At 37.6% G+C, this 15349-nt stretch overlaps 1 protein-coding gene across 1 annotated transcript in view; it reads left to right on the top strand.

Annotated features, from left to right (window-relative positions):
- LOC115433333 (ryanodine receptor 1-like) overlaps positions 1-15349 on the top strand; it is a 52473-nt gene that overhangs the window by 20405 nt on the left and 16719 nt on the right. Inside the window, exons 50-81 of the mRNA XM_030154683.1 lie at positions 50-140; positions 223-363; positions 445-608; positions 702-780; positions 928-1017; positions 1102-1245; positions 1324-1401; positions 1476-1551; positions 1644-1767; positions 2167-2282; positions 2387-2454; positions 2547-2668; positions 2768-2817; positions 2979-3039; positions 3153-3279; positions 3373-3484; positions 3574-3655; positions 3743-3873; positions 3959-4279; positions 5580-5820; positions 5964-6051; positions 6135-6227; positions 6727-6741; positions 9316-9486; positions 9699-9758; positions 9842-9976; positions 11431-11543; positions 11625-11721; positions 11806-11915; positions 12034-12085; positions 12184-12276; positions 15161-15260. Of these exons, the coding sequence (XP_030010543.1) occupies positions 50-140; positions 223-363; positions 445-608; positions 702-780; positions 928-1017; positions 1102-1245; positions 1324-1401; positions 1476-1551; positions 1644-1767; positions 2167-2282; positions 2387-2454; positions 2547-2668; positions 2768-2817; positions 2979-3039; positions 3153-3279; positions 3373-3484; positions 3574-3655; positions 3743-3873; positions 3959-4279; positions 5580-5820; positions 5964-6051; positions 6135-6227; positions 6727-6741; positions 9316-9486; positions 9699-9758; positions 9842-9976; positions 11431-11543; positions 11625-11721; positions 11806-11915; positions 12034-12085; positions 12184-12276; positions 15161-15260 (3545 nt within the window). The remainder of the gene's footprint in view (positions 1-49; positions 141-222; positions 364-444; positions 609-701; positions 781-927; positions 1018-1101; positions 1246-1323; positions 1402-1475; positions 1552-1643; positions 1768-2166; positions 2283-2386; positions 2455-2546; positions 2669-2767; positions 2818-2978; positions 3040-3152; positions 3280-3372; positions 3485-3573; positions 3656-3742; positions 3874-3958; positions 4280-5579; positions 5821-5963; positions 6052-6134; positions 6228-6726; positions 6742-9315; positions 9487-9698; positions 9759-9841; positions 9977-11430; positions 11544-11624; positions 11722-11805; positions 11916-12033; positions 12086-12183; positions 12277-15160; positions 15261-15349) is intronic.

The following is a 15349-nucleotide window of genomic DNA, read 5'->3' as shown; positions in this document are numbered from 1 at the left end:
AGAAAGTTCAGAATTTCTATAAGTATGCTCCTTTGTCTTTATTTCTCAGACATCTACGTCCATCAATGCTTCAACACCTGTTGAGGCGCCTAGTGTTTGACGTGCCCATTCTTAATGAGTATGCCAAAATGCCACTGAAGGTATGAGGCCTATTTAACAGTTTGTCATTAACATTTTTGATTCTTTTATTCATTTTGACTCTAATTTCACCATTTTATGTAGCTTTTGACCAATCACTATGAGCGTTGTTGGAAATACTACTGCCTCCCTAATGGCTGGGCAAACTTCGGAGTGGCTTCAGAAGAGGAGTTGCATTTAACCCGCAAGCTTTTCTGGGGAATCTTTGAATCACTGGCTCATAAGGTGAGACTTTTTTAAAATGTTTTTTCTTATACATTAAAAACAGAAATATCATATTTAAATGTCTTGTTTTTGTGATTTCAGAAATTTGATGCTGAGATCTTCAAAATTTCTATGCCCTGCATCTGCGCCATAGCTGGAGCCATTCCTCCTGACTACGTTGATGCCAGTTATTCATCTAAAACTGAGAAAAAAGCTTCAGTAGATGCAGAGGGAAACTTTGACCCTAAACCAGTAGAAACCACAAAGTAAGAGGGTTTTATGACATTTTGTCACCTTTAGGATGATATTATTAAACACAGTTAAAGAAAAGTTTACTCTTTTTCTGCTTCCAACCACAGCACCATCATTCCAGAGAGACTGGACCCCTTTATCAACAAATATGCTGAATACACACATGACAAATGGGCTTTTGAAAAGGTACTTCTTATACTTACCACCAAATATTATTACTCTAAAACCATTATCCATAAAACAGAAATATGAATTTGAATAAAACCTCAAATAGATTTGCTGCAAAGCATAGGAATTGTGCTGTAATACAGTTGATGCACATATGTTTTTCAGATTCAGAATAACTGGTCATATGGAGAAGTGCTGGATGAAAATGCAAAAACTCACCCCATGCTCAGACCATATAAAACATTCTCAGAAAAGGTAGGTTCATTGTTGTGCAATGAATGTTCCTGTTCTTTCAGCAGTCTGTCCATTCACTGCTCATACTGACTGTCCCTCTAACAGGACAAAGAGATCTATCGCTGGCCAATTAAAGAGTCAGTCAAAGCCATGCTTGCATGGGAGTGGACCATAGATAAAGCTAGGGAAGATGAAGAGTCAGACAAGAAGAAGACAGCGGCAACACGAAAGATCTCTCAGACTGCTCAGGTACAGTGGTTTCATAGCTATTACGTACCTGGTGTGAGTTATTTAAACACTGAATATTAATTATTCATTTTGTTTTAGGCCACCTATGACCCAAGCCATGGCTACAGTCCACAGCCCATTGACATCACACACATGGCTCTCTCAAGAGATCTTCAGGTACAGTAATAAATTGTTGATATTTCTCTGCTATGGTTGTAGTATCTGTACTTACAGTCTATCGGTGTTGACAGTCTATGGCAGAGCAACTGGCAGAAAACTACCATAACACCTGGGGACGGAAGAAGAAGATGGAGCTGCAGGCAAAAGGTAAGATATTCTGTAGAGGAAACTTAAAAAGAAGGATATTACAATTTGATCTAGTGACTGTCTTGATTGTGGGCCTGATCTTTGTACTTTAGGAGGTGGAACACATCCTCTGCTGGTGCCCTATGACACTTTAACAGCAAAGGAAAAGGCACGTGATAGAGAGAAGGCCTACGAACTCCTCAAGTTCCTGCAGCTTAATGGATATGCTGTCACAAGGTGATACATTAGGGAATTCAGCCTGAGCATTAGATGTAATTAGATAAATACAGTTTAACATTTCAGTTGAGCCGCATTAAGTGATAATAGAAAACTGACCCGTTCAAGGAATGTAAACATGATTAGAGTAAGATTAGAGCAGATGAAGTTACATACAAGTTGATTAAATAAAAAACAAATATCTGCTAATGCAACAGCCATGCTACTCTGCAACTCACTAAAGTAAATTCATAATGAATACATATTAGTGCATTAATATGCTGATAAATTGTGTTTTTAAGAATAAAAAGGGAAAAAAATCACAAAGGATCATGACCTACACTTTGAAAAAGCATGCAAACAGGATTGTTGGTGAAGAGTAAACATTTTCTTCTATTTTCTGATGTTATTTCACCTTAGGGGCCTGAAAGACATGGAATCAGATATTTCATCCATTGAAAAGAGATTTGCATACGGATTTCTGCAGAAGCTGCTGAAGTGGATGGAAATTGCCCAGGAATTCATTGCTCATCTTGGTACTGTTCAACCTGGAAGGAATCAGATACTGTAACACTGATTAGAATTGCATTTATGTATAATGGAGTAAATATATTGTCAATACTGATACTGTGTCTTACAGAGGCTGTGGTAAGCAGTGGACGAGTGGAGAAGTCTCCTCATGAACAGGAAATCAAATTCTTTGCCAAGGTAAAGCTATTATAAGCTGTACAGAACCTGTGTTTATTGTATTTCTAAATTAAGCTATAAAGTCACAGATTGTGTGAACTTGTCTTTCTCAGATCCTGATGCCATTAATCAACCAGTATTTTAAAAACCACTGCCTCTACTTCTTGTCTACACCTGCAAAAGTCTTGGGTAGTGGGGGCCATTCTTCCAATAAGGAAAAAGAAATGATAGCAAGGTAATTTAGCTGTTATGTCCTCAAGCTACTTTATCAGCTTTTTATTTTTCCTCTAATTTCATCCTTTCATCCTTCCTTTTCCTTTTCTTCTGATCATAGTATCTTCTGTAAAATGTCTGCTCTGGTGCGACACAGAGTTTCTCTCTTTGGTGAGATATCAGCTTTTCACCCCTGACCTTTTTTTCCACCCTTTTCAGCATTTTAGAGTCAGAGTATAGACAATTCTCACTTGTTTTGACATTGCAGATGATTCATAGATTGTGAGGTGTTTACTGTGATAATATTTACATACCTGTATTTGCATGTACAGGGACGGATGCTTCTGCAATTGTAAACTGTCTCCATATTCTGGCCCGGTCACTGGATGCAAGGTTCCTTCTTTTCTCATAAGACATAATTCCATTATGATAGCATTAAAATCACCTAAGAAGCATTTTATTTTCTTTAGTTCTCAGTGTATCTTTTTTCTAATTTGTTTGTTTAGGACAGTAATGAAGTCTGGGCCAGAAATTGTGAAAGCAGGACTACGATCATTTTTTGAAAGTGCAGCTGATGATATAGAAAAAATGGTAGAGAACCTCAAACTGGGCAAAGTGTCTAAAGGCAATCAGGTAATATTAATAGAGTTGCACACATCGATAAGCTCAAAAAAAGACTTTAAATCTCCTGGGTCAACTTTCATGTGGTGTTTTTTCTATTTAAAGCAAGTAAAAGGTGTGTCTCAGAACATTAACTACACAACCATCGCCCTGCTCCCAGTTCTTACATCCCTGTTTGACCACATTGCTCAGCACCAGTTTGGAGATGATGTTATGTGTAAGTGTTTTCTTAACAGTTTCAATTGATTATTCTGTTTCAGATTTCTTTTTGTTTCTTCAACCTGTCTCTGTTCTATTGTTTTCCAGTGGATGACCTACAGATGTCATGCTATCGCATTATGTGTAGCATATACTCCTTAGGAACCGTCAAAAATCCACATGTAGAGAGGTAAACCTGCATACATTCAGGCGCCGACATTATATTAAAAGGGAACATCTGAGTGAGTGTGTTTGCATTTGTCCTGTGTATTTACAGGCAGCGGCCGGCTCTTGGGGAGTGTTTGGCTCACCTTGCAGCAGCTATGCCAGTGGCCTACTTAGAGCCACATCTAAATGAGTTCAATGCCTTCTCTGTCTACACAACAAAGACACCTAGAGAGCGAGCCAGTGAGTAATTTACCCTTTGCACAAATCTTATCTCTGTGTAACAAACTAAGGTGAATTTTCTTTTCTCCTCTTATGAATGCCAAAGTCTTGGGTCTCCCTAATGAGGTCCAGGAATTGTGTCCAGACATCCCAGAGCTGGATATTCTCCTAAAGGAGATAGGGGACTTAGCAGAGTCAGGGGCTCGTTACACTGAGATGCCACATGTGATTGAAATCACGTTGCCTATGCTGTGTAACTACCTGCCTCGCTGGTGGGAGAGAGGACCTGAGAACTTCCCTGAGATGGAGGGAAGAATCTGCACTGATGTGACATCAGAGCACCTCAATCAGCTGCTGGGAAGCATCATGAAAATTGTAGTCAACAACCTGGGTATTGATGAGGCCTCCTGGATGAAGAGGTTGGCTGGTAAGCTCTGTTAAATCCACTGAGTGGATTTTAAATGTCGATCTAATAACAACATCACACCCTTCCTTTGAAAAAAATGTAACACTGTCAGGACTTTACTGGATACTGCTTTCTTACCAATAATAATAATAATAATGGATTAGATTTATATAGCGCTTTTCTATGAACGCATACTCAAAGCGCATAGAGAGGATCCATTATTCATTCGCTCTCACATTCTCCCTCTGGTGGTGGTAAACTACACTTGTAGCCACAGCTGTCCTGGGGCAGACTGACGGAAGCATGGCTGCCAATCTGCACCTACGACCCCTCCGAACATTCACACACATTCATACCCCAGTGTGAGTAGCAGCACTGGAGGCAGAGAGGGTGAAGTGTCTTACCCAAGGACACAACAGCACATGGACAGAGTGGGATTCGAACCGCCAACCCTTCAGTTATTGGACCCATTCTACCATCTGAGCCATGGCCGCCCCCGAGTACAATTACCTCTTCATATCACCTGTTTCGAATCACATAGTTGACCCTGATCCAACTTTTTATGGCCTTAATGTTCAGAATGTATGTATATTTCACTATCTCTCCCACCCCCTGCATCAAACTGGAGAGGCCCTGAGTAGCTCCTTCAACTTCAGGCTTTCACACCCCCAGTGTAAGAAGGAGCGATACTGCAGGTCATTCCTCCCCACAGCTATCAGCCTTGACAACAGTTCACAGTACCGCCCTCCCCCATTTTATACCATGTGCATGTGCAAATACATTGTAAATATGTACATAATATATAAATTTAAATCTTCCTTTTTCTCTTTATATGTTTGTTTCACAAGTGTGTTTTCTGTCTTTCCTGGACTTTATTGTTGTATTTGTTGCTGTCAACAGAAATTTCCCCATGGTGGAATCAATAAAGTCTATCTTATCTTATCTTATCTTATCTTATCTTATCTTATCTTATCTTATCTTATCTTATCTTATCTTATCTTATCTTATCTTATCTTATTTTTATAAATTACTGATCAGACAAATATTAATTATGTAGTGTTCATACTGTCTGACAGTGAACTACAAGTCAAAGTACATGTTACTGTTGTGTTCTTTTTAATTTTTTTTTTTTGATTTTCAATACCATTCCAACATTTTCTTATTGGGGCTGTATTTTCCAAGTCAAAATAATTCCTTGGATTAGTTATAGGCCTCTATCAGATCCAGGTTCTGCTGATACTGATAGTTTGTAAAACACACTTTGTTAATGCTCACCAATAGAGATGACTTTAGCCGTTTTTTTTATTACTTTTTCTTTTAGTGTTTTCACAGCCAATTGTGAGCAGGGCAAAACCAGAAATGCTCAAGTCTCACTTTATTCCTACAATGGAGAAGCTGAAGAAACGAACATCAAAGGTGGTGGCTGAAGAAGACCATCTGCGGATGGAGGGCAAATCAGAGGGTGATGAGGAGGATGGAACTATACGTGATGAATTTGCTGTCCTCTGCAGAGATTTGTATGCTCTCTACCCTCTCCTCATCCGCTATGTGGACAACAACAGGTACATTGAAGTTATAAACAAGAGCAAGCCATCATAAACTTACATGAAGATCTCAGAAACACAGTATTATGCACTTATGTTTATACCTTGTTGATTACCTGAACATACCTTTATGGAATCCCTGAAATTATTTTTGGCTCCAGGGCAAGATGGCTGACCTGTCCAGATCCAGATGCAGAAGAACTCTTCAGAATGGTTGGAGAGGTCTTTATATTCTGGTCCAAATCTCATGTGAGTATGTTTGTTTGTTTTTTGAACAGACCAGAATAGATCATCTCATCCCTTATTGGATGTTTATTCTCTTTTACCTGCAGAATTTCAAACGGGAAGAGCAAAACTTTGTGGTGATGAATGAGATCAACAACATGTCTTTTCTCACTGCTGACAGCAAGAGCAAAATGAGCAAGGTAACTCAGTAAAAGCCTGCGTTGATGGTAAAGTCTCAGAATTTAATTTTTTTATTGCTGTTTTCATCTGTCATTTATTAAAGTTGTGCTTCCTAACTTTACCACTTATTTTCAGCCAATCATCATTAGCTTATTGATAAATACTATATTATGTAAAGTTATATGAAGATTACTGTATAATGCTGATTTGATACTGTACTGTTTACTGTACTTACAAGTACAATTTCAATGAGGAAATTACTTGTGTAGTATTTTTACTGGGCATACCATTTTAAATGTTATTGTAAGCTCAAAATTATGAAGTTGTTTCAATTCTTAGATTTTCGCTAAAAGTATTTTTATATGTACTTTTTCCTCTTAACTGGGCTCGGTAGAACATAGCTAAGTTCATTACAACCATTTGGAGGTTTAAGTTTTAGATGGATAGCAGTTTTGTTAACATTATTCTCTCTCTGGCTGTCCCTTGTCCTCTTCTGTTGGGTTGCGGCTGGGTTTCCAGGGCGGGGACTCAGAGGTTAGACTTTGTTCCTGCACGACCGCTGTGCTGACCGCATGGCACCTCACTTTGGGGGAGCTTTTCATCAACCTCTCCTGCACACTGGCACATCTGATCCACACAAACACACACCCACCCACCAAAATGCACATAAATATGTTCCAGTGTGAGAGACATGACCCAACACACTTAGTGCCAGTGTCAGATACTTTTTTTGTACATGCAGCTGTATCTACTTAGGCATGAATGTATTACAGGCTATTATGAGTAGATCAAAGCTGAGTTGAGAATTTGCCATTGCTATAAATATGTAGCTATTTGTGTATATTAATAGAATATGAAATTGCCAGCCAGAAGTTAGTTCAAAGGAGCAACAGATGCAGTTTGTATCCACTTACACTGTCATTAGTCTCCTCTGTCCTGTTGTACAAGCTTAAGGACTGACACAAAGTTAGATTGGAACATTTCTCCTCACACTGTTAATATAATACACTCACACACATGCACATGTATTTATATAATGTAGTGCAAAGGTACACACAGGAGGAGTAAGAAATAAGAACAAGGAAGGGATATTCACACAGGATCACTGGACAATAGGGATGTCCCCTAGTGGGCTGTCCCAGTCCTGCCAGTGTGTGAGGAGGGGAGTCTCGAGGCGTTTGATGAAAGTACTCAGCTGTAAAGTTGGGCTCATGGCACTGGGCTTTACACCTAGTTTGATGTGACAGTGAGAGCACAGTGCCATCATCCTGTCACTGAGTTTGCTCATTTTGATCATAGATGAGTTGGAGTCTTTAGTATGTCTGTTGTTTCTTTTCATTAAAGGTTGGTTGACATGTAGCTTTTGTAATGCAGCTTTTTACCACTAGGAGATGATGTTAGTCTTCTCTGTGCTCTTTCTTCTCTCCTCCCTGGAAATGCCATGGCACATCATGGTTAAGTTTCCTTCACATTCCCTGGTATCCACACCCACTAACACTTATCTTTGTCCTTAGTATCGCAGAAGCAGATGGTAACATTTGCCAGGTTCCCACTTCAGTACATAAGTACTGAGTATTACCATAATCTTAACCAATACATTAATTCACACTTATCTGAAGTTGTCCTCAAAATGCTTTGCACCCTGTTTCCTCTAAACTATTCTTTCATAACACACTTGCATCTGGCACTAAATTGAAGAAGTGGCTGATGCATATCAGTGTTTATTAATTAACTGGAAATGACTTGTACTCTATATGTTTTGAGAGTGACAACACAACAAACTCCTAAAGTGAAGCACTAAAAAACTGTAATTGGCCTCTTTATTTTTTCTTATAGTCTCACTTCATGAATCTGACATTATCTGATACTTGACAACAGATAATAACAATTTTTGGCAGGATTTGTTAAAGTCATACCGTTTTAAACAACACTAAATTAGAATTTAAGTTTTGTTGAAGTCCATAGAATACATGAGGTGGACTTAGTACTATGTGGCTGTGATATTTATTTTGTCTGTGTGTTCAGTAGTAGTATAAATATCACTCTAAATATCACTCATCAGTACAGCTGTCAAGTTTTTAGGTGAATTTCTTGAGTAACTGCATCGTGCTTTTTTGTGAGGTGGCTGTCACCGTATCATCCTCTTATCTCCACCTGCACATACTGTACATATGACCTGTATATAGAGCATGCATTTAATAGACTAAACATAGTGTAAAAGCATTTATATATTGTATGCTCTCACATACATTTGCATATTTTGGAGGACTCCAGAAAGAGCAGAAAACAGAAGGACTGAACTCAGTAGCTGAGCACATGGACATATGCCATAGACAGTTTGTTTGTGTGTTTATAACATGTTTCTGTTATTAGATGTAAGTATCTACTAATGTGGAATGTTTTATTCTCTAACATCATCTAATATGTTAACTTTGAACTAGGCAATGCTGAAATGTATTTTATGTTCTTGGAATGCCAAATGGGCTATTACTTGACATTACTTGAATGACATTTTTTTCTTTTGCATGATTTATCAGTGCAGTTGGACTAATTCACTTTTCTGTGAGACCCACTCCTTTCAACAATACCTTCCCAAAACCAGCTATACCCCTTTTGTGCCCTCACATTTTCACTATACCCTCTACTTACCAGTCTAAGCTTAGAGAAGTTTTCCTTAATTTTTACACACCATGGCACTGACATATATAAGCAGAAACCCCCAGACAATAATCTTGGTTATTTCTACATGGAGAGATCACAGTATTTTTTTTTTCCAGAAGTATAAAGATAGTAACACTAGAGAGTAATCACAACCATTTGTGTTGATTTTCATTACATGCTGGATAAATATACATATGCTGAGTTTACTTAATGTGATGTAGCAGATATGCAGTCAAATTTGCTGTGGTGGTTTTTCAGTCATTTGTGACATTACGGGAAAAAAGGACAAAATTTGCTAATGCGGGTTTATACCCATGAGGGCGACCGCTCGGCTTTCAGTCAGAGCTCCACTGGGTTTGATACAAAACAGTCTTAACTGCGATGTTGCATCTCTGCCATAATATGGGATACTGTGAATGCTCTTTGGCTCATTGTTTTTGTCCTTAGGGTGGCGGCTCGGATGCAGAACGCACCAAGAAGAAGAAACGAGGAGATCGTTACTCTGTGCAGACGTCACTCATTGTGGCTGCCTTGAAAAAGATGCTTCCCATAGGACTCAACATGTGCTCTCCAGCTGATCAGGAGCTAATCAACTTGGCCAAGATCCGATACTCTTTGGTAGATTTTTTTCTGACTTTAAAACAGCATGACTGTGGTAAAAAAAAAAAAAAGGCATACATATTCACACTTTTAAAATTTTTTTAAGCACATGCTGTAGGGTAATTCAGTAACCAATAAATCTGTGAAGGCGTAATCATCCATATCATAAGTGCTTCGTATTTCAAAAACAAGACAGTGTTTTATAAATGGTAGTTTACTGTGTGTTTCAGAGAGATACAGATGAAGAAGTAAGAGAGTTTCTGCAGAACAACCTTCATCTTCAAGGCAAGGTATTATCGTTTACGTCTGACAACATAATCATCTGGATTTCAGTTTTTGCAGCTTTGCTCTGTGCCCCTGTGTTGTATAAAAGGTGGACAACCCATCCATGCGCTGGCAAATGGCCCTGTACAAAGAAATGGCAGGGAAAGCGGAAGACGCTGATGCCCCTGTGAAAGTTGTGAAGCGAGTGCAGGAGGTGTCTGCAGTCCTTTACCACCTTGAAGTGGTGAGCAACCATCGTTACTACTGCACTTATTCATACTACGCTTATGAAAATAATATTTGCACAGTATTTCAAGGTTATCCAGATACAAATATGTGTAAAGTGCAAATGGGAAATGTGTATATGCCGTTATTTTGACGTGTACACATTTTTTTATTTGCATAGAAACAATTCTGCTCTTCAACCACAAGACAAATGAGGGAAAAGCTTCATAATACAGTTGTGAAAAAAATTACTAGACCATGAAAAGTCATCAAAAACAATGGTTATGCAATCAGGTTCTTGCTCCTGTGTGTATCATGTGACTAAAACAGACAGAAAAGAAAACATGGAATGCCTAAAAGGACTGTTTTTGTCAGTACAATGCCATAGCTATTGATATAAGAACTTAAGTGATTTTGGTTATTATCAAGAAAACATGGAAAATGGCTTGATATCAGCTCTGAAATTAAACTCTTATAAGCTATTTTTGTTGTTATCTTTATATTTGTCCAAACAAATGTACCTTTAGTTGTACCAGGCATTAAAATGAACAAAAAACTGAAGAAAACAAGGGTGGTCTAATAATTTTTTTCCGCGACTGTACATTTCAAACAAATACCTGAACAAGTACTGAATATTACCATAATGAAACAAATAATAATTCTTAAAAAGCACAATAAAATTTAGATGACCTACACATAATTAGTCCTTCATCCTTGAAAATAAGTTCTAGTTCAATTACTACTACTTTTCAAAGTGCTATTTATGGAGCACATTTTGCAAACTCGGCCATTAATCCTGCCTTTCCAAACTTAGGGTCAGGACACAAAATGGGTCACAAAGCTGTTTTTATTTGTTTCCTAACAGGCAAAGTGACGTATGTAATAAGATAATATTGCATGATAATGACAACAATGATAATAATGAAGTAATATGATGCACAAAGAAGAGTGTACTCTGAAAGAATGAGATGAAAACAACACAAAAGAATGAAAGACTAGAGCAATGTAAACACTATAAAAAAATGACATAAAAGACACATAAGATGAAAATGATGTAAAAGATATAGGGAGATGTGTAACATGTAAGAAATGGAAAATAAAGACAGTATTTTGGCAGCATAAAAGTTAATCAGTGTGTGTGAGTCTGTCAGGAATTGAATTGTTTGTTTCAGTTAAGTGTTAGTTGGTGATGATGTGCTGCTGTGGTCAACAGTAACTGTCAGTGTCAGAAGCAATAGCTGACAGTCTTTTTATCTGTGATTGATATTGTGATTCATTCTTTTGATGGTGAAAGGATGAGTAAAAATGTAAAAATTATGGCAATAAATGACATAAATTTTGGTAGTGAGGATGCATAAAATAGACAGTTTAGTAACCACTACATTAAACAGTTACATTTTCAAAGTAATGATATATTTTCTTTGAGGCAATTATTTTTTACAACTTAACTAATATGTACCTTTTCCTAAACAGACAGAACATCCGTTTAAATCCAAAAAGATGGTTTGGCACAAACTGTTATCCAAGCAGAGACGCAGGGCTGTGGTGGCTTGCTTTAGAATGACACCACTATACAACATTCCAAGGTAAGAAGGTTGCATCTGTCCCAGAATTAACACAAAATAAGATATGGGGCAGAAAATAACAATTTATTATATGTTTTGCAGGCACAGAGCTTCAAACATGTTCCTCGAAGGTTACAAACGCAACTGGCTTCACACTGAGGGTTATTCCTTTGAAGACAGGATGATAGATGACTTGTCTGTAAGTGTCATATCACATCTTCGCATCCATTTTCTGTTTTTGAATATTTTGTGTGTTTACTTGATCTCTCTCTTTTTATAATAGAAAGCAATGGAGCAAGAGGAGGGGGATGAGGAAGAGGAGAAAGAAACAAAGCCAGATCCCCTCCACCAACTTATTCTGCATTTCAGTCGCACTGCTCTAACAGAAAAAAGGTTAGATAGGCAATGGAATTCCGGATTGTGGTATAAAAATTTAACATCATTAGTTTCATATTACATTTTGTGCAAGTTTTTACGAAGTTATAGGTGTGTTCTCTTGTTATTATCACAGTAAACTTGATACAGACCATCTCTATATGGCATATGCAGATATTATGGCAAAGGTGAGTCAACGTAACATATTGGTTTGAACTAGTGTTCAGAATATACATTGAAATGCTGATGTTTTTTTAATAATTCTTTTTATTCTTGACACTTTTAGAGTTGCCATATTGGTGAGGAAGAAGAAGGGGGAGAGGAAATGGTGGAAAATGCTGAGGATGAGATGTCCTTTGAGGTGCGACAGTCAGAACTGGTAATGGGCGACCAGGGGCTGGGGACCAGGAACACAGTGGAGCGGTAGCTCTCAACGCACTGAGTGGCCTCATCATTGGCACATTATTTCACACCCACACCTCTTTCTCTTTGTCTCGTCTTCATTATATCTGTTTGTTCTGTCCATGTTTGTTTCCCTGTTTGTATGTTGGACTCCGTGCTTATGAGTTGCTGAAGATAGAAACTTAACAAAGGTCCAACAGAAGGTCCAATCCAGCTTTGTTGCTTTATTTGTTAACAAAGATGTTCTTTAAAAATATGTTGAAAGAACAAAAATTTACTCAAAGTTTACAACCATTGCAATTATTAAAATGTGCTGGTCTTTAATCTGGATTGGGTCTAATTATCTTAAATTAACTTAATGTAAAATTAACCCCAACAATAATGAGAATTAAAATATTAATCATTATACTAATGATAATTACATTTTCTGTAATCACCAACCAACTTAGCTTGATATGCAACTTAAAACACTTTGGATAAAGTTCTGTAGTCAGAAAAATCTCGGTGAGTGTTTTTCCAAAGTAGTCAGTGGTAGTTACTGCCAAGGTTATAATAGTTTGGCATTTTTCATTATAGTTTAGTTTTTATTAAGTTTTGACTTTTTTCCCTCTAATTCAGTTAGTTTTAATTAGCTTTTAGAGCAGGTTTGCTAGTTCTTATTAGTTTTCGGGGTTTCTTTCTAAATGCTTAGTTTTAGTTTAGTTTTAATATTAATTTTAGTTTTTTTCATATCTTTTATCTTCCTCACTGTCATAGAAGAAAGAAAGAAATCCCATACAGGACTCTGCTGCTTTCTCCCAACTTTAGTCTCCATGTTGTTGGACGAGAAGCTGACTTTAAATGAGAAGTGACAGACCGTGAAGTGCCGTAGGGTGCTGCCAGCTAAAATTGGGAAATACGAAATAAATCAGTCAACGAAATGAATCAACTTCATATCAATCCAATATTGACAAAGACAAAAACGAAGGGAATTTTATCCATAACTTTTATATTTTAGTTAGTTTTGTAAGCACACGATACAGTTTCAGTTAGTTATTCTGTTTTCTTTTAATTATGGTTTTTATTTATTTCAGTTAACAAAAATGTTTTTTCAATTCTAGTTTTTGTCATTTCGTTAGTTTTCGTTAACAATAATAACCTTGGTTACTGCAACCTAAATCCATTACAAGATCTCCCAGTACTTGGTGGTAGCTATTAAAACATAAATCTACCATTCGTTACAGACTCTTCCATTCCAGACTACCCACCAGTTTTGCTGTGTCCACACTGGCCAAGCTTTTTATACTTCATGGTCTTTTTTTAAATGGCAACACCAGCTGCTTCACGACATTCCTTTTGTCAAGTTCATGAGTCAGAGACACTGAACTGATTGATACATTTAGTGGTGACTGCACTGTCAGAGGCAGCTGGACCTGGACTATTAAAGTGCTTAAGTAAGAAAAGTGTTATGCTACTGGCAATGTTTATGTCAACATGTATTTTCACTGTATGTATCAAAGAAGCTTTTAGTACATGTGTGAGGCTTATATCAAACTGGGGAGTTGGACATGTGAAAAGACAAAGGCCTGAATAGGATATTGGACATGTTATTAAATGGAAATCCCTGTTAAATATAACTCATTAATGTCATTCCTCCCAGTTTATATAGCTGTCCCATCTGTCTTTCTCTCTTTCTCTTTCCCATCTCTCCATGTAATCTCTCATTTCCTTCATAACACCAGTCTTTATTAACTGCAAGCAACTGATCAATGTTCCCCTCCCCACTCACATAGCTTACTGACAGACTACAGTGAAAGCCAGAGTAGAACATGCACCATAAAGCTCTGTGTTTATACACATAGTCTACATGCCAACATGCATCATAGTGGATATGTCATGAAGAGGTTTCATCAGACAGTCAGGGACAACAGCTTAGGTATGAGGTCCAACTGCACGACACATAGTGGGTAGAGCATGGTCAGGCATACATGGGTGGGGGGAGGGTGGGGTGGGAAGGGAGGGGGGAGGGTTATGAGGGAGGGATGCTACAAGTTGATCTGTGATGTGGCTGAGCAGAGAAATGTCAATTAGCCGTCTGATATTCAGAGATATTCCTGTGATAGCCAAATTCTTTTGACATATGGCATATTCATTCCAAATTTTTTTGTTCTGCATATGACCACGTAAAGCCAAAAGCATGAGAATTACATACTATTTTTTAAACAAAGCTCATGCACTGAACTGTCAAAGCAATATCTCCGATACAGAAGGATTTCAGCTTTTGCCCAAAGTGTCTGTGGCGCTGCTGCACTAAAGATACTTTGGTAAACTATGGGCTATGGCTAAAATGCGTATTTATCGGGGCAGCTTCCTGTAGTCTAACGCTTGCTCGACCCGGCAAACGTGAAAAAGTAGTAGTGTAACAACTCCATAACTAATAAAGTGGACTGATCAAATGTGTGCAAGAGACAGGTAGAGATTTTAACAACCAGTTTTAATAAATAAGGTAAATTATGTGAAAAAACACAGAAAACAACATGCAATAAGTATCATAGTAATTGTACATACAACAAAAAAAGCTAATGATTGTGTTAGTAATTGTATTGTAAGATGATTGATAATTTCACAGTAAAGATCATTTTATGGCCCATTTACTGGTAAGTAATTACAATACAATATGAACGTCAGGGACTTGAGTGAAAGATGAATGAGTATGAGTTAAAGCTGTGAATGTAAATAGATAGAATGGAAATCGTTTTCATTTGAACATTTGTAGTATTTAAGATTATTCCAGCTCATATTTGGGCTGAAACGGTCCCTTCTATCTAATTAAATTCTCTTTGTATAATACTCTGTGCTCATAATGTTTGCATTCTCCACAGGAAAAGGAAATGGAAAAGCAAAGACTTCTCTATCAGCAGTCCAGACTTCATAATCGCGGGGCTGCAGAGATGGTCCTTCAAATGATCAGTGCCTGCAAAGGTAGTTCTGCTGATTATCATGTTCAACACCTTTAGAGCACAAAGGGGAGGCAAGGGGTATTGTTTTTGGTTCGGTATGTTAACACTCTA

This window comes from Sphaeramia orbicularis, chromosome 14 (assembly GCF_902148855.1).
Source record: "Sphaeramia orbicularis chromosome 14, fSphaOr1.1, whole genome shotgun sequence".
In the NCBI taxonomy this organism is placed as follows: Eukaryota; Metazoa; Chordata; class Actinopteri; order Kurtiformes; family Apogonidae; genus Sphaeramia; species Sphaeramia orbicularis.
The sequence above is the reverse complement of the archived record's forward strand: the minus strand, read 5'-3'. Positions and strand labels throughout refer to the sequence as shown.